At 42.5% G+C, this 19434-nt stretch overlaps 1 protein-coding gene across 1 annotated transcript in view; it reads left to right on the top strand.

The window, feature by feature from the left end:
* Positions 1-933: 933 nt before the first annotated feature.
* LOC147207754 (frizzled-3-like) overlaps positions 934-19434 on the top strand; it is a 25843-nt gene continuing 7342 nt past the window's right edge. The window contains exons 1-5 of the mRNA XM_086107243.1: positions 934-1058; positions 2853-3632; positions 18113-18309; positions 18387-18689; positions 18766-18928. Of these exons, the coding sequence (XP_085963369.1) occupies positions 3348-3632; positions 18113-18309; positions 18387-18689; positions 18766-18928 (948 nt within the window). The 5' untranslated portion in view covers positions 934-1058; positions 2853-3347. The remainder of the gene's footprint in view (positions 1059-2852; positions 3633-18112; positions 18310-18386; positions 18690-18765; positions 18929-19434) is intronic.

Here is a 19434-nt window from a genome sequence, read left to right on the forward strand (position 1 = left end):
GCAGCTGCAAGAATACAGACCACACTCTGAGTGGATATTTTAAAAAACAAGAAAAAAATGCTGAAGAATATTAAATTTACATTTCTTTTTTTGAAAATGGGGGAAATCCCTGAATAACCAGAACGAAACAAAATTAAAAAAAAATAAAATAAAATAAATCTGTGACTATGCGAATCCATGGTTGCCGAACAGTGAGTATGCAAACGCAACTGTAGTTTTAGGTTGAATAGGTTGAAATATCACCATTTATCAAGAGATATCATACATGTCTTAATTGCATTTCACCGAAAATTAGTTCTTGGACTAAATGTTGGTTTGCTGTTCAGCAGTTTTATGCCATCATTGAATGGTCATTTTTGTGCAAGACAGCCCTTTGCACACTATGTGGTTGTTTTTTTCTTTGATTCAGGCCTTTGTTGTTGGATTCAGATAGTAGACCGTTTATATATACAGTGAGAAATGTATTATGAAAATGTGGGTTCAGATAGAGGATCTTTTTACATGCAGTGAGAAATGTATGAGGAAAATGAAATCAATTAAGAGCATGTAATTTGTTAAAATATCTAAAGTGGCACTTTTTTCATACATATGGTTAGGAAGTGCGTGATCTCCTGCGGCACCCAGTAGCAATGACGAAAAATTGTGGCCTCCTCAGCACCTAAGTCCCTGATACAAACTGTTGAGAAAGCATTCATACCAATAATAAATATTATATTTATTGTTGTAAATTATTCTTCTAATAGTCTTTAGGCTAGCATAGAAGAGTTTGCTGACCCTGGGGGTTCCACCCTTGTATACCTCCCTCCCTTTTTAATACTGATCAAATGAAACGGTCATAAAATAACGTCGCTAATGTAGCGCTAAAGATAAATTAAGACATATCGGCCGAGTCGACTTCCCTCCGCGTGTGTCCACTTCAGTGGGGGAGTGCGCGTTCACGTTGATTGCGCGCTCTCGCTGCAAGCAGGCAAACAGCGGCGGACAACGACTGGAGCACTGCAAGCAGCGAAAGGAGACACCGGAGCACCCGGACCTTTCTCTCAGCCCCTCGTTGCGAGGTAAAGCGCGTCTATTGGTGATTATTTCCGTCTACTTAGGCGTCCTAAATGCCTTTTAAATTGGTTTCCTGCGTGGCGGTGACACGTTCACGCGACAGCCCCCCCCCCCCCCCCCACCACCACCAATACACACGATTGATGTGCTTCTACGCTGAGAGCGTGCCTCGTCAAACAACCTAGTGGGAAAGCGGCGCCGCATTCGCACCTTTCGAAATAGACATGGTGACTACGTACGTGGACGACAGGTAGCGCTTTTTTCAAAGGTGTTCTTGTCATTAGCATAAAGGTAGCTAACTATCCGGACAAGTTGCCTCGTTCTGAATCGGCTACGGAAGCCTGCTGGGTGCAGGTGCCCTCGAATTTACGACACGGTTCGTGAATAATCGAAAGGATGAAAGCTAAAATGATCCAAACCGATGCGTGAGGAGTGTTTGTGTGGACTGGCTCACATCACACATACACGAAAGTGTTGGAGGGGGTGTCCACGTAATTAGACGAAACCTTGTGAATTTAAAATAAAATGCAATTAAAACGTGACTTACGTCTGCTCCAAGTCGTTTTGATCATATTTCTGCTCCTCCAGTGTAGAGGTGTTTGTTTGTCAACAACCTGTTTTGACTTGACCCATGATCACGCTAGTCACCAAATTGTCTGCTAGATTTCGTCTTGTTTTGAAAAGGCGTTTGTAAATCACAAGGGACAAACGATTTTTTGGGGTGGGGGGGGGGGTCTTATTCCGATTTAATATGCGATTATTTTTTATAAAGTCGTCTTTCCATGTATTTTGTTTCACAAAACAAGCAATACATTGTATTCGAATTAACAATATCGGATTTACTATCCATAAATATTTTGGTCTGATAGGTTTGGCTTACGCTAAAATCAAGTGAAATGAACAATGAATTAATTTGAGAGACAGCATCGGTCAGTCGACTTCCCTCCGTGTGTGTCCACCTCAGTGGGGGCGTGCATGTTCACGTTCAATTAGAATTCTTAACTTCCAGAGCATCCTGCCATACGAATGTGACTGGCATAAACAGCAGTAGAAACAAATCTGGATTTATCACTTCATGTGTTCAAGTTTCATGAAACAATGGTAAATGAAGGCAAGGATTGCACTTGAGCACTAAATTGAAGACACTGTAACAAATGCATAAAATATAGATACAATCATGGGGAAAAAAAAATCAACGGCCACCTTTATTTCTTCAGTTTCTTGTTCAATTTCAATGCCTAGTCCACCCGAGGTACACTTTTTTTGACCAGTATATTATTGACAACAAAAATAGCTCATAAGAGTTGAATTAAGTGCAGATTGAGATATTTTTCAAAGATTTTCTTGACAATAACCAACATCATTTCACATGGTCTCACATAAATAGCTATATCATTGTACTGCCCAAAATGATGCTTTTAGGCAATGGTGTTGGTGAGTCATTTTATATAGTTCTCGTGGCATCAAACTTGAAAATGAACAAAAAAATTGAATAAAGTATGGCGGTCTCCTAATTTTTTTCTGTGACTGTATTTATAATCGATTAAAAAAAAAAGCATACCAACCCAACGAAATTCAGTTTCTGTTTTCCCAAATGGCAGCCTTTGTAATTTGAAAATTACAAACTGCATTGCGATCTCGATTTGAATTTGATTAATTGTTCAGCCCTAATATTGGCGAAGGTTTCATTTTCCAATGGAATGCAACCTGAGACAAAGCCCATTCAGCTTGTTTGATCATTCAACCTTTCTGTGTGTGTGTGTGTGGGTGTGTTTGTCTGCGTGCTTCTAAACCTGCAGGACCTGCTTGAAGAAGCCAGAATGCAGGAGACCTTGAAGATAGAGAAAAATCACTCAGAGGAGGAGGAGATGGATATCGCGGCCTTGTGTGTTTTGTTGAGGTGTTGCTGGAGGCGAGGGTGAGCAGACAAAAGAGGGACTGACAACCCAGAAGAGCTGTTCTCTCTCCCTCGCTGTCACCATGGAATAAACCAGGAGGTGGAGAATGCTGCAAGATGCTCTGCAAGCCAGGAGCAAGTGGCGGCTCTCTCTGAAGGCTGAAAGTAAATAGTGGCGAACAAGAGGCGGCTTCTTTCGCGCTGCTTTGTCTTGGTGCGCCAATCAGTGGGGCCTCTATTTTCCTCCATAATGTGCCTCTTATTAAGAGGTGGGATTCTTCTTTTTAAATCCCCACTGAGAGCGGACTTGGTTGCCTCCAATGCAAAGAAGCCTTAAACCAATTATCAGCGACGCTCAAGGCGATAGTTGGTAGTCTGGCCTCTCTGCTGCATAACAATGCCGGAATCATTTGAAAAAGAATGTATGAGAGACTACAAGACTGCATCGATGTCCTGCAGGCAGATTGTCTGTTTTCCCCGTTTCCCCATCCCGCTCTTCCTGCTCTTCTTATTCCCGGCTCCTCCGGCTGGGACCATACACATGGAGGCCATCGAGAGCCACAGCGAGTTCAGCTGCGAGCCCATCCGACTGCGAATGTGCCAGGATCTGCCTTACAACACCACCTTTATGCCCAACCTCCTGAACCACTACGACCAGCAGACGGCCGCCCTCGCCATGGAGGTACGTGCATTGTGTTGGCATTGTTTGCTTGTGTCACAGAGCCCTGCGAAATTGGATAGCCGCCGCTGGGTATTGGGGAGGGTGAGGTGTAATTACAGCGTCTGAGCAGGTTTGTTGAAAACTGTAAAGCAACAGCCTGCAATGTTTCACATTGTTGTGTTACGCACCTGCTGAAGGGAAACAAAAGGGCTCAAGAGCTCAGATGTGATTACGCATGTGAAAGGGGAGGGGGGCTCAACAATGCAGCCACAACCAATTCATAGTCGACCAATTGCCGGGTTTGCCAGGAACTGTGGTGTTGTCTTCATCTCTATTGATTTGTGTCATGAAGCATTGTGATGTCCTCTGCAAACACTATGAAATCATCCGTCATTCATCCTTAGAGAAAACAGAGATGCTTTGCCCAGCTAAAAAAGGCTGACGATTTATCCATTCAGATATAGTTTTTTTTGACTTGCTGATGACATCACTAACGTTAGAAAATATATTTGTCCACATAACACATTTGCAAGCTGTCAAGCCTTCCCACACCGCACGGCCGTGTTAGCCCACTCAAAGCCTGTACAAAGTCACACAACACTGCAAATGGAAGTCACTAATCACTGCAGCTATTTCTGAATATCACACCTTGTGATTTCAAAAAAGACATTAGTAATAATCAACCCAAAAATGTGGATGGACAAAGGTCCTCACAGTCATGCAAAAAAGACACCACAAAATGCATGTGTCTGTGGACAAGGGTCCGGAATTAGTCAAAATGATGTACCGGTATATTTAAAAATGTATGTAGATATAAAATATCATGATTAAGTATGAGTCTCAATTAGCAGAACTATTCGTAAAACTGTTTCAAATTTGTAAATGAGTTTGCATGGTTGGAAAAACACAAAAGAATGAACAATCAAAATGGGAAGTCACTTTACAGTATCTGTACAATAAACAAAATGCTGTTTAAACAGGACCATTTTCAACCCAAAAACTGGAAGATGGGTGTAGTTTTAGCCCTTTGTTTTTATGACAGCAAAATTTTAGAGACTGAAAATGCAAACTTAAGAAAGTGACTCTCAAAGTGAGACATTTTGAAAATGATCGCATTCTTGTTACAGTATGAGAAACAATTTGCCTTCAAAATGAAGGCGCATACGTGAGGATCTCCCCCAAAATGTTCATGGGCAAAACAACTGCTTTGTGTATTGTTGCTCAAGATGAGTTTGATATTGCCTCTTCAGAGAAATTGCTTCCATCACGTTTAATTCTTTAACCAATTATACTCCAATTAAAGAATCAAAAATCAACTTTCAAGTAAGACCTCCTTTTTTTATTGTATTTTTGTATTTTGTATAATTGTATTTTACTACCTGTATCTCTTCCCCCGAACTGAAACTGTTCTCACAATGTGTAGGCGACTGAATGCATGGAGGCGCACATGCTGTACAGATACTCGTAGTCAGGCATTGAATATCAAAGAGTTAAAGAGCAGGTGATCTCCCCTGGTCATGTTACGGTTGTCTTCCAGCGACATGTTACCGCCGCCAGAGGCACGCATGGATGAACGCGTGCAGTCGCTGAAGCGTTCATGATTCTTCTTGAATGAGAAGCGTATAGGATGGTCACGCAAGCGCCGCCTGAGCAACACTACTACCCAAATGTTGGTGTTGTGAGAGTGGCGTGCAATCAAAGACCCATAATCTCGTCTTGCACTTCTTCCTTATTCCTTTGTTAGTCCCCGGAGATGAAAAGTGCGTGGCTAATTAGTAGTCACTAATTACAGTTTGTGCAGGAAGTATTTGTTTACACCAAAGGGGAAAAAAAAAGCGTTCTTTCTTTCGAGACACGAGACTGTATTACAAGCGAGGCCCGTTTGTATGAAAGAGAGTGATGCTTTCGCGACTTGATGTGGAGGAGAAGTCACAAAACCTGAGCGTCAGACTGACAGGGTCCTCCGGATTGCATGTCGCTGTATTTTACGCGCTTTGTTTATTCACTTTGTCCAAGACTTCACTCGGCAAATGAACGCGGCTAATTCCCCAATGGCATGTCCAAACATGGCTGACTGGAGTCTGTGAGGAGCATCTGTTAATGAACTCCCTTTGACCCGCATGACGAAGTATCCTTGTAACAGACACTCTGTGGCCCTCCGGCCATAGAGACAGCACTGTGGAAACGACCGAGCCGCAACTTGAACCCTGCTAGAAATCCTCCTCAGCTCTGTTCAGACCAGACATTGTAGTCCTGCTGAGAGCCCAGCACGACATTCATGGATACCCATCTGAGGGCAAGAGCTACACAACAACTCATGTTGTGTCTACGTACAGTCATTTAGCCTGAGTTCGAATGATATCGCGAAAGACAGTTTTCATTTTCATTACGCTTCATTTGAGGTAATCTTGTGTGAAATATTCGTGGGTCTTTTTCAAACACAATTGGACATATGTTGGGGCACATTGCGGTCATTGTTGTCCATGCGCTTCTTGTTGATCAATTGTGAGCACCATGTGTCAGAAGCGACAAGAAATTTACTGCACTGGCGCCTTGACTCACAAGTTTAATCCGTTCTGCGGCCAGCCTCGTAACTCGTAACACTCAGATCTCAAATCATTTTTCCCCATTGGAATGAATAAAAAAAATACTTGCAGGATATATTATTTCTGTATGTTTTTACATACAATAAGTGAATAGAATTTAAAGAATGAAGCCGTTTCATTTAACACATGAACCAGTTGCATACATACGGACATATTACACAAATTTGATGATGTAAAAATGAAAAAGAATGTAACAAGCTGAAGTCATATTATTTCCATCCATCCATCCTTTTTCCAATCCGCTTTATCCTCACAAGGGCCGAGGGGCGTGCCGGAGCCTATCCCAACTGTCTTCGGGCAGTAGGCAGGGGACACCCTGAACCAGTTGCCAGCCACAGAGATGAACAACAATCCCCGCTCACACTCACACCGAGGGACAATTTAGAGTGTTCAGTCAGTCTGCCATGCATGCTTTTGGAATGTGGGAGGAAACCGGAGTACCCGGAGAAAACCCACTTAGGCCCGGGGAGAACATGCAAACTGCACACAGGGAGACAGGAGCTGGAATTGGGTACCTCTGCACTGTAAGGTTGAGGCGGTAACCACTGGATCCCTGGGCCGCCCAGGTTGAAGTCAAGTCGCATTGTGTCATTGTCTTCGTTTTGTTTAGTTTGACAGTATATCTCAACAGGGAGTGTCAATTTAGTGCCTGAAGCACATGCTTGGACCATTTTTTGGGAAAAATTGTTACCTAGCTGCAGTTTGTTATGAAGTCTGCCGCCACCATCTAAACCCTTGTACATCAAGTGTATTTAAATTACAATACCCATTCAATATGTTTTTATGTTGTCATGATGGTTTTTCGTCATGAGAACATATAAAATAGCTCCAATCAATAGCACAAGATAATTTTCTCTGACATCGTGTTTATTTGTTGTAAGGTGAATTTTCAACGGAATCAGCCTTCTGGAACAAATGCCTTCTTCGAACACACCAGAGAAGAAAAGATAGCTTTTATCAAGACGTGGCCACTAAGCCCCCCAAAAAGAAATCCTCGACCAATTGATGATCATTTCATATTCTTGTATGCATTTTAACCTCCCCCCTCCCCTTCCTGTAGAAACATAAGAATGAAAGGACTACTGACAAATTGCTGTCAAGCATTTCGGGTGTCTTTTTGGAACTGAAACTGATGGCAGCTGAAGTAATCACATACCGAGGCGGATGCGGTGACAGGTGATTGTTGTGCCGCTTCGCCACGATTTTCGAATTCAACTCCTGGTGAAAAATAAAAAGTACAGTATGTATATTGTTATTAAATGCCACATTTACATAATGTGAGATGTCTTCAAATTATCAGGCCACACCTACTGTTTCAGTGCATGAATTGTAAATACCGTCTATGAAATCGTTCTATGATTTCAGAGGCGAAATGGATCATTCCCCCTGATTAAATTGCTAAGCCCCATTTATTTAGCATTCATGCAACTTGTTTTACAGAGCGCTGCTTTTGTTTCACTGATGAGCCTTGCTAACTATCCCGCTACTTCCCCTGCGTATGTGCGCATGTGTGTTTGTCAGAGAGGCGGCGAGGTTAAAGATGCCAGCTGCCATCCTTCACTACTGCTAACTAGCTGCGAATCTCTTTCTCTGTGTTCCACAATGAAGACATTGATTTTTTATTTTTTTTTATCACCCCTCTGCCACAATAGTCTTCACAACCGGAGTGAAAGAGTGCAAGAGACTTCAAGCTAAAAGGCTAAGTGCCTCTATAATGGCGGCTGGCTGCAAATGGGGGAATTCTGTCTTTGGGAATACGTCACCACGGTCAAGCCATCCATCTGCCGTGGGATTTTATGCTTCCCGGTGGATGGGACAGGATTTCATTTCCATGTACTTTACATGGTGGCGATTTAGGTGGATTGCGTTTCTCCAATCAGGAAATAAGATAAGCTCAATTGACTCATATGGGAGTTTTCAGAAACATTTACTGATACAAAAATCCCAATGAGAGTATTTTTGTCTGATTTATGCACAGGGAATAGCATTTTATGGGTACGCAAAATAACTACCAATATCTGTGGCATTTAGATTATATGAAATATTTTTAGTCGGCTCCGCCCAAAAAAGACGGGACAACAAAAGCATAAGGTCTCAGGAAATTAATTGTATATTGTAGAGCAATCTACTCTGTATGTTTGATACAAATACAGTATTTAAGTCACTACTTGATGTGTAGATCATTCTGAAGTGCCGTACTGCAGACGTTTTCAATTTCATTGGGCTCTTGACATTTTTATTCTGAGATGAAATTTCCCATTTGTATATCCAAAATCAAGAAGTCCGGAATTAATCAAGCATAATATTCAATGACTAAAATGGTTTTATTTTTCTCTTTAGGACTGCCAGTTGATAGCTCTAATTTGACACCTTAAGAATAGATCAATGTAAATGTAAAATTTCATTTCATTGTCAAAACGCTTCTGCTTATCGGTGTTTTTAACCACTTCAGAAATGTTCAATATGTGATGTGAGGTATCAGAGCCTATTAATTCAGGCTGCTGTGGCATTAGCCATACACATGGGGGTTGGTTTCGCCTTGCACTTTGGTTGGCGCAACATAGCGCAGTAGCTGTAAAGGAAAGTGAAATATCGTCCTATTTGAGCCGACATTATAGAACGCATTCCCAATTTTCATGCAGCAGTAATGTTAAGTGACTCAAATTCCGCTTTAACAAGAAGTCTTGCAAGATTGCCGTCCTGTCTTGACGCAAGAGCTTGTTAGCGCCTGGAAATACTGGCACATTCTCAAAATGTATATTCCTCCTCCTTCTGATTCCTATTTTCTCCCACCTCCAGTGATTAGTTTTTTTCTTTTCTCTTTAAATAACTGCAGAAATTCAACCTTGAAACCTTAGTGCAAGCGACTTCAGACATCCTTCCAGTCAAGGGGGTTCTGGTTACGTTCTACACAAGTATCCATTTGACAGTAATGGCATGCTAATGTGGTTTCGAAAAATATGATGCCCCATTAGGACGATGGAGCTGAGCAGGTGCTCTAGAAATTGACAGTTCTCAACCCAGCTCATAAAAAAAAGAACACTATAAATGGATGATTGACAGGTGCGCGTCTATGCAGTAAATCGGTGTTAAAAAAATACCAATGGTCTTTTCTTGTCCCACAAGACCACCCATGACCATTAACCCCACCTACAAAAGAGACAAAAGAGCTCAAGGGATGCAAATTTTTTTTCACGAATATTTTTTGAGCTAAAAAGAATACTGTATCTCCACAACAATGTGTATACTATACATCCAGTCTCCTGATTTATTTCAAGTTTAAAGCATAGGTATTTTGTTAGATTGCTCTGTCGTCGAATGCAAAAGCTTCTATTGTTGGATTATGAAGGGACCTGAAAAAAAAATTGTAAATGGAATAGGACATAGTGGATGAAAAATAATTCTTAGCGCATTGGACCCGAAAGTGAATTTAAGGACTAAACGGGAGAAGGCGGTGGCAGAGTGACAGGCTGTGTAAAGTCTTTCGAGCCCTACTGTCCCCCGGTGTTTGTCTTTCTCTCAGTGTGGAGCCTGTCCTTCAAAATCCAAATTGCTAGGCTTAAGAAGGGCCACCCCGGGGCCACGAGGTCCCCGCAATAGACGGAGAGCTTGTGTGAGAGAGTTCACGACTTGTTGTGCTGAAGTGTGGTCTGCTGTGTCTTTTATCCCATTGTGTGGGAAAGAATCGAGTTTAAAAAAAAAAGCGCGAGTCGTTTTCTTGTGCTGTGTGTCCGCGCCGGGTACATCTGAAGAGGCGTACTATTCACCGAGGCCGAGACAGACAGGTCCTCATCTCGTTTAAATGTTCCTGTTTATTCCCGTTGAACTGTTGATTATCATGCTCATTCTCACAGAGTCCATTGAAGCTGCCAGCCCAAATGAAGCAATCATTTATTTATGCCCAGAACAAAGGCGCTGCCTGGTGCTGCTTTTTTTGGCAGACCGTTCCCATCGGCATAGCTGCCACTGCCGCTTATCCAGCCCCACAATGGCAAGTTAAGCGAGATTTAGGGAGACATTGTTGAGCTTTTTCACGGCTGAAACACCGTTCTGCTGCTCACCACGGCCCCTGTCACTTACTGCTTTCCAATACGTTCTGTGGATGCTCTGGAATCTGGACTCTCACTTACTGTGCGGCATTACACTGAGACATGCCTTGTCCAAGAGCTGATTTACTATTTCAGCCTTTCAGTATCTCAGTATTTCAGTATGTTAGACATTTCATTTATAAATATATAGGTTTTCCTTAGGAATTTTGAATTTTTTATCTTACTATTTTAACAGCCACTGCTCAAAAAATATATATATATACACAATCGATATGCTTTGAAGCCAAATGGACTCCGTGCTGTTGTCAGTTTGAGTCTACTGTAAGTGGAGTCCTGCAGTGTTCAGCTATGGTTCAACACATAAATAAAGCTTATCCATGTCTTATGGACTTAATCTGAACCCATGACCCGGATTGGGAAATAATTGCGCGTGTGTGTGTGCCTGAAGCCGCTGGTGAGAGATGTTTAACCCTTCCAGGTGAAGCCCGGCCTCAAATGAAGCAGACATATTGTCACGTCTCCGATTTTTCACACAAAACCAGTCGACATAAGGCAACTGTAATTACTGGTATGTTCTGCAGCTTGCGACGATCAGAAGCATGGAGACGTGCAGTTTGACCGTTCATTTTATGATGGTAAATTGTTGAACACGAATATATTTTTATATATACAGTATATATATATATATGTGTCCGTGGTTACGCACGTGGGTTTTTTTTTTTGAAAGAAAGCATTTCATTCACATCAAAACAAAATCAAAATATTTACTTCTCAAAAAATGTAGGGAAAAAAAGTTTGAACATTTGTTTTGGTATTGAAAAGAAAGAAGCAAATGCCACAATTAAGGAGGGGGGGTATATCAGTTGCTTTTATCAAAATTAATTAAAAGTGTATTCATGTGGAAAATTTGGTAATTTTATTTTAAGACGATATCACCTCCAAAATAGTTCCTTCATAGTCACTGGTGAGAGATTCACCTATTCAAAATGAAGACCAGAAGGCAACTGCACACCGTTAAAAAAAAAAAAAAAAAAACTGCATGAATTGTAGCCCTTATTACAATCCAGCATTTAAAAAAAAAAAACGTCCAATCCAATACCTCATGATAAAATCAAAGCATGAACTGAATGTCAATTTGAATTCCAGCTCGAGGTCAAGAAGGAAAATATTGCTGATCGCAATGCTGCAAAACTGCTGCATACCTGCTCATTATTCACCACCCTACACATTTGCTCTGGCTCTCACGAAAACAAAATATAGATTTATCAGCAGATGGGATCGCGAAGGCAGCTTGCGTTGCGATGGGGTGTGCGTGGGTGCCGTCGGATTCCTCTCCATTTTCAGCGTCACTGCTCCACAATGCTATCATTTCAACTGACCCCCCTCTCTGAGGCTTCTCTGATTCTCTTCCAATCTCACTGCACCCCAATGTGCGTTATATACTCTTGGATGCTTTCAGCCGTTTACAGGAGACCTGCTGCATTGTGCGCACAGGCTCATCCTTTTACCCTGTTATCTTCCAAGAGACGAGGGCCTGCTGGAGCCGCCACATCACCTGTTGCCATGGCAGTTAAATAGGCAGGCAAGGAAAGGCAGGAATGGAAGAAGGCAAACATGCACGGAGGGGAGGGAGAGGGATAATGAGTGCATGCTGCAATGAAAGACAGGAATATAGTCCAACTAGATTCATAATTTCAAGTATTTCAGTTGAGGTGATTGGTGAGGTTTAAAATTTGAAATTCACATTTACCTAAAGTTCAATACAAAGTCCATATATGTGTTCAATGATTTAGAAGTCATGGTGGTGCACTGCAGCTTGCACTGCAAAGAGACATTTGCCATCATACATAATTATTGAACATTTGTCGTCTACCCCCGCCCCCTCCCCCAATATATTGACATTAAAGTCATTCCAAATCCATCAAACAAAGAGAGCCAAAGTTAATGAATGCTGATGTCCGTGGGCTAAAAAAAGAGAAGATTTGAAGGAGGTGGCCGAGTGCATTTTCAGTATAATTGCAGGGGTAAATGGGAGGAAAGCAAAAGACGAAATGAATAAAGGAGGAAAAAGATGAGACCAGAGGAGGAGGAGGGGAAATGAACGTGAGCGGGAATGCCATTATTGGCTTTGTCCGGTCCTCCTTACTGAAGGCTGGATGGACATGGATAAGGGAACAAATGACTGAAAAGCAGAGAGTGTGAGAGGAGCTTGCTGCTTTCCTCGCTGCCTTTTCAGTGATTAGTGCAGAGAGCATCACGGTGGCCTCAGTTTGTCTGTTCTCAGACAGCGTCTGTCTATGGTCACTCTGAGAGAAGAGGAGGCAGGCCCGCAACAACTCGGAGTATCTTTTGAGGTTATTCCTTCCACACGTTCACCACGTGAGCAAGCCAACAAATTGGAAATATTGCAGTGGGTGCGAGAAGAGAGAGTCTGCACACGTCAAATGGAAGAATTTTGGGCTAAATCATCATTTTGTCTTGCATACTCACTGCTTCATTAATGGAGGATGTCCAAAATTGTCGGGTGAGGATGGGAGGCAAAATATCTTGAATGTTGGGTGGAGGTGAGGTGAACCGGAATATGTTTAATGCTTGCCAAACGGAGTACCGAGGTGCTGAAAAGCGAGTGAGCTGCCATGGAGAATGGTGCAGCCATGCAAATTGAGGCGTGTTCTCACAGAATTTGGAGCGCAGGGCCTTCTCTTAGAGATTCTTTGCCCCACTCGCAGTGGGCGTCCCTGACTTTTAAAAGGGGGTGGGGGGGCCTGAGGTTGATGTCCAGATGGTCTCTGCTGAGCTTTAGCAGCAAAAGCCCACATTTTCCTCCTAAATGTCTCCTCGTGTTGAAGACAAATACTTTGCATTTAGTCATTTGAATGTGTGGGTTTAAGGGATTACAGTTTCGATTTGTTTTGCGATCGGCACGGGGTGGACTAAGTAAGAACATTTTCAGTTGAGTTTTAATGTCTGTTCATGCGGTTGCTTTTAAGATGAAAGCCGCGGGAAGCTTCATGGTATGGATCGTGTTCAACTCTTAAAATGAAGAAAATTAAAAATCATGTCATAGACCACAGGTGGGCAAACTACGGCCCGCGGGCCAAATGCGGCCCGTTGGTCTTTTTTCCGGCCCGCCGAAGGTTGGTCCACAATTAAGGTTCGATGTGAATGATTGCATTCATTTCAATTGGATTTGTAATGACAGGCATTTCACCGCCAGGTGGCGCATTGACTTGAAGTTGCAGAACACGGGGGGGGGGGGTCTTTTCGACCACCTAGGACAGGGGTGGGCAAACCTTTTGGCTCGGGGGCCGCATTGACTTAAAATTTGACAGAAGGGCCAGGTCAGCACGAGCTATGGTACATTAAAAAAAAAAAAAAAACTGCATTTGTTGACAGTCCATATCAAACGTCAACAGAACAAAAGCATGAAAGTACTGTATTAAAAAAAGTATATTAATACAGTACGTATTATCAATATATCAAACATCAACAGAACAAAAGCATGAACGTACTGTATTAATATACTTTTTTTAATACAGTACTTTCATGCTTTTGTTCTGTTGACGTTTGATATGGACTGTCAACAAATGGCCCTTCTGTCAAATTTTAAAAGTCAATGCGGCCCCCGAGCCAAAAAGTTTGCCCACCCCTGTCATAGACCAACATTCAAATGGTTTAATGGCCGTTAGCATGACCAAATGTACAACGTAAACACTTAAAAACCAAAGCTTCTTGCGAGCAGATAAAATGATCATATTGACACTTGAAGGAACACGCTGATCAGTTGTTGTTTTTTTTGAGGGCTTCAAAACAATCGTCTCTCTTCTTGAATGGACCACAACATGCAACAAAGCTGCTGACAGCTTTCAGGAAGTGTTTGTGTGTGTCATTCTCACACTCTGAACAACATCTTCCAATCCATTTGACTCCTTAATCTGGGAAACCGCCACTTTTCTTCACCATCCCACTTCGGTTTTTCTCCTGGTTTGCTACTCCGTCCCTCCTTCCGCCTTTTTCTTTTCCCTCCTTACTTGCCCGTGCGTATGCGTTTGCACTGCGCTGACAGACTGAATTTTCGAGTACGGCTACAATCGCCCATCACGCACTTCCTCATGGCAATCCCCTCGGTGGAACAAACTGTTCAAGCGCATCGTGTGAAACGATTCATAAGTTCTCTTGTTTTGGGTTGATAACACATTGCTCATCTCTCCACCAACAGGGGGTCCGGTATTAGTTGAAGGTGCTTTTCGATATTGATGAGAGAGAAAGTATAGCAGAAAAACGACACTTTAATCTGTGGAATTTAGTTCTGTTTATACTAAACTGTGTAGCACGTTCATTTTCTTTCTTTGTTTTTTTTTAGCCTAACATGTTTGAGTTGTATCTTGCTACATGTTATTAAAAACCGCACATTAGTTTGTGCGGGTTAAGTTGTGTTTGTGTTACTGGAAAATAGCTGGGGGGGGGGGGGTTCTTTTCATTAGACATCCACTCACTTAACTGGCATCTATCTCACCCTTGGATTTTGCTATTCGACTTTTAATTTAATGCTCCCATGTCATTCTCTGGCTTTCTTTCTTTTCATTTTTATTTCGGGTTTTATTTATTTATTTATTGTACCTCTGGGGGTACCCCCTGTGAATATTGTGGAGAACAGGAGTAAAGAAAAAGAAACTTAATCCTTCCATTGAACAGCGGTTGAACCAGTCAGGGGCTTTTTTCTCATTTTGCTCTTTGTCAAAAAAAAAAACCCCAACCTGCTTCTCATTCTAAACGCTCACACTTGCCCCTCACCCACCCGCATACTGAGCATACACACACACGTGCGCACACACACACCCACACAAGATACCCGCTTTATTTATATTAACTTTAATTTTGTTGATTGGTTGTGTCTATGGTTCACCTTCATACCGTGCCATGATAAGAGCACATAATTAGAAAGTGACATTTAGCTCATTGTTTTACGGGTATTATACCTTTAAGAAAGTAGTGACTAATGGGTAAGATACTTGTGCTCATTCTCCAGTAGAGTGTTACTAAAAATTGTGTTGGACAGTGAATCACCTGGAACTGTATAAATATGAAAATGTGGTCAACTTTCACCTTGTTCTTTAGCTCTAGTCTGGGAAAACTAAATTGATCCAAAATATTGACATGTTTAGTGGAGGTGGAGATGAAATGGAGGTCTGCCTGTTTGAGTTGCAGCTTAATCTCAGTCATGTTATTGCACATTGAGGCAGGAGGTCAGAAAGAGGACTACGCAGGTTAGAAGCCTTGATCAAAGGAGGATGCTGCGATAGATTGATGTGATCCTTGTCTCGCTATCCCCTTCCTCATCTTTTCATCACTCGCTCGGTATTTCCTCTCCCTCAGGCTACGTTTAAGGGATTTATGCATTTCACTTTCTGGTTTCTGCCAGTAGCGGATTACATCAGAATGTCTGACGATTCTTTTGAGTCGAGCAGACCCCACAGCACTGCGACCTTCGATAATTGACCCCCATTGTATGCATCACGGGTTGACCTCTGTTTTGCACGCAAAGGCTTGCGCACTTGGAGGCGAGTCTAATCGGACAGACTGAAATTCCGTCGCAAGAGCAATGATACAAACATGCGTGTTTTGGAGAAACTGGAAGAATGAGGACACACACAAATTTTCACCGCTTGAGTTAGTCTGACTAAAGGCAGTGAGACACACTGATGTACTCAGCGTAAAGTGTCGCCTGAGGCACCACAGAGGCGTGCACGTAAGAGACGGAAAGACACATCTTAGTGAAAATAGTTTGCATCAGATGCTGAGAAAACCATTGGTATACATAGTGAGTGGGTTTTTTTTTTTGCTCAAGCAGCTGAAGATGAATTTAGTTGCTAAAGTTGAAAATAGCAGTTAATTATTCTCAATGCTTGAACTCACTCCCTTGTGCAAAATACGAGCCATACATCTCTGCTCTGTTGCCTTGCATTGAAATCTTTTGGAGATTGAGTCTTCAGAACCAGAATTACATTTATTGGCCAAGTATGCCAAAAAAAAAAAACACGCATGAAGCAAAGTCTGTACAGTATCCGGGGGGAAAAAAAGAAAAATAGGTTTGCATCATTCAGAATTTATCGTAACTTGCTTATTGGGGGTTCAGGCTAAGTTTGCACTCAAGCATTGACTGATCTGTATCCAAAATGTCCTCAACAGTCAGTATGCAACGTCTTCAACTTTGTGGTTGCTCTCACACCTAGTCTCCCCATAATGGTTCTGTATATTGCAATAACCATGAGTGGACCTTCTCAAGGATTGCAAAATGTGTGAATTATTGAATGAAGATGAGCGCAGTCATGCCCGCATGGAGTTGTGTGCATGAGTCCAAAACTATGTCAGGCCGATCACGCACCGCCGCACCCATTTGCTGGTGGAGCATGTGGAGATGTGGAACACGGCAATTGAGAACGATCAAAACATACACACAAAGCCCGAGTGCACAATCAAACACGCACAAAAGACGTACACCATCACAGTTGAATGGTTCTTTGCACGAGCGCACATGTACACTCTAAGCATGTGCATTTGCTTTTGTTGTCAGTCAATAAATGTGCACTGTTTTTTATTAAATATAGTGCACACACACACACGCATGCACGCAGAGCAGTGTTGCATCCGGGCAAATATGTTTTGTTTGAATGTTTCGTGACTGTTGTACGCAGAAAACCTCACCGGCCCCCAAATGGCCAAAACCAAATTAAATATCACCAAAGGTGGACTTTATGTAACAGGTTTCCATTCATTGCATCCTCCATTTTTACATCTGCCCACATATGACATATTTTTACTCTTTCTCTTTTGTGTGTTGAAGGAAGATGTTTAATATTAATGTGATTGCCAAATCAACAGTACACTGAAATTCATCAGCAAGAATCTATTCTTGAGCCTCTCACAAAGAGATCTGCCAAATTGCCTCATAAGAGCCGTAACGGTAAACCTGGTATTTGTGCTATGGTCCCTCTGTACTGCGCGCATGAGCAATTCCGCGTGGCCATCATGCTCTCAGCGCATTGCAAATGTGTGCAGCGTCGATGAACGTGAGCTGTATTTGCATATTTGGGATTTTAAAAAATTATCCTGACATATACAAAGTTTATTTGGCACATGTGGTTGACGTTGCGGGAAAGAAAGAAAGCGACAAAACAAGACTCAAATGCAGGGCGAGCGCACATACTGTGTAATCACTGTCATACATGAACATTCAGCTCTCCGCTGAGGTAAGTATTATTGCGAAACAGTCAAATGTTCTGCCTGCGATTTATATCTTTGTAAGCATTAATGGAGCAGATTTCTTTTTTAAATAATTGGAATTTATTTGGGGTTTTTTTTTTTTGTTTTTTTTCAGAATTTGATTCCGCCGCATCGGCCTTGAAAAATCCACATCAGTCGCAAGCGAATTGATGGAATGTCATCTGTGGTCGGCTGCTATTTTTGTCCAACACACTCTACTTGCTAACCTCCCCCCAAAAGTCTGCATTTGCTTCGTGAAAAAGATGTTTGCTAATAAGAGTGCGGCTCTACATTTTTCATGAGCTACCCAATGTCCTTAGAAAACTGAGACGTGTTGCGTTTCAGCCCTATCCTTTTTTTCCATTTAGTTTGCAGAGCACATGCTAAAGTACTTGTGCGTGGTTTATGATGCGCGCTCCACTCTCCATACCTGTATGCGACATTTCAGCTTGTCAAGCGGATATCGTCAACGATTCAGTCGTGGCATCAGACTATTTCACCCGAACTTACTCTGATGTATGTCGTCAGACAGACAGGTGCAAATGTCAGCTCTAAACTGTCTCTCTGTCTGTGTGCATCCCAGCCCTTCCATCCCGTCGTAAACCTGGTGTGCAGCCCTGACCTGAGGATGTTCCTGTGTGCCCTCTACGCCCCGGTCTGCGTCGTGTACGGACAGGTGTCCCTGCCGTGCCGCGCCCTCTGCCAGCGGGCCAAGGAAGACTGTCACAGACTTATGGAAATATTTGGACTCACCTGGCCAGATGGCATGGAGTGCAGCAGGTTATTAAGACAACAAATAACGTTTACAAAGTCATCATAAAAGCAACGTCAACAATCACGGCTCTGCCCGCCTGTAGGTTTCCAGATTGCGACGAGCCGTACCCTCGCCGAGAGGACCTGCGGAAAGGCTCCGAGCCCACCGACCGATCATCCCTGACCGTCCAGAGAGACTACGGCTTCTGGTGCCCCAGGGAGCTGAAAATAGAACCGGAGCTGGGTTACTCATTCATGGGCAGGAAAGACTGCTCCGCTCCCTGTCCTTCCATGTACTTCAGCCAACAGGAAGTGACCTTCACACGATACTTCATCGGGGTCACCTCCATTGTGTGTCTGTCCGCAACGTTGTTTACCTTCCTTACCTTCCTCATTGACGTCACCAGGTGGGTAAGACTACTTTGGCTCTGGTACATTCCTCTTAATGTGACATCTCTTATCAACTGTTCTTTTCCTCAATAGGTTCCGATACCCAGAGCGACCCATCATCTTCTATGCTGTGTGTTATGTCATGGTGTCGCTGGTGTTCTTCCTGGGCTTCTTGTTGGAGGACACTGTAGCGTGCAACACAGTAAACCATGTGGCGTTTAAAACCTCAACTATAACGCAGGGCTCACACAATAAGGTGAACGCGTTATTTCAAATTTTCAGAGAGCAATACCTGGAGCTTATATTGCCATACAGAGTGGTTGCCGGGCCAACTTAATCAAGTTTTTATTCTGCCAGTGGTGATGGAAGAAATTCATCTGTTCAGTGTATTTTTTACCTCACAATGACTTTGCTGTATTTTTTTTTAAAGTCAAATTTCCGTTTCAAAATGATGAATGTCTCCATTGTGAGACAAATAAAGGTTTTCGTACCTTAAAATGCACAATAGAAAATAAACGGTAAGACTAGTGTGGGGCTGCCATCTTAAGCGTTTGAGTAAATATGCAGTTAGCTGAGAGACAGAGAGAGAGAGAGAGAGAGAGAGAGAGACCCATACTCATTAAAACTCATTCACTCCCAAAGACGTTTTTAAACATCTTTTCAGGCTTGGTCCAGAATTGGCTGGTACTGAATGAGTTAAAAACACAAAAAACTTTGTCCCATTTGTATAATTGTCTACATTTTCAAATGATGACTTCCAAC

Source organism: Hippocampus guttulatus, chromosome 3 (genome assembly GCF_054856545.1).
Source record: "Hippocampus guttulatus isolate MCC_2025c chromosome 3, RoL_Hgut_1.0, whole genome shotgun sequence".
NCBI lineage: Eukaryota > Metazoa > Chordata > Actinopteri > Syngnathiformes > Syngnathidae > Hippocampus > Hippocampus guttulatus.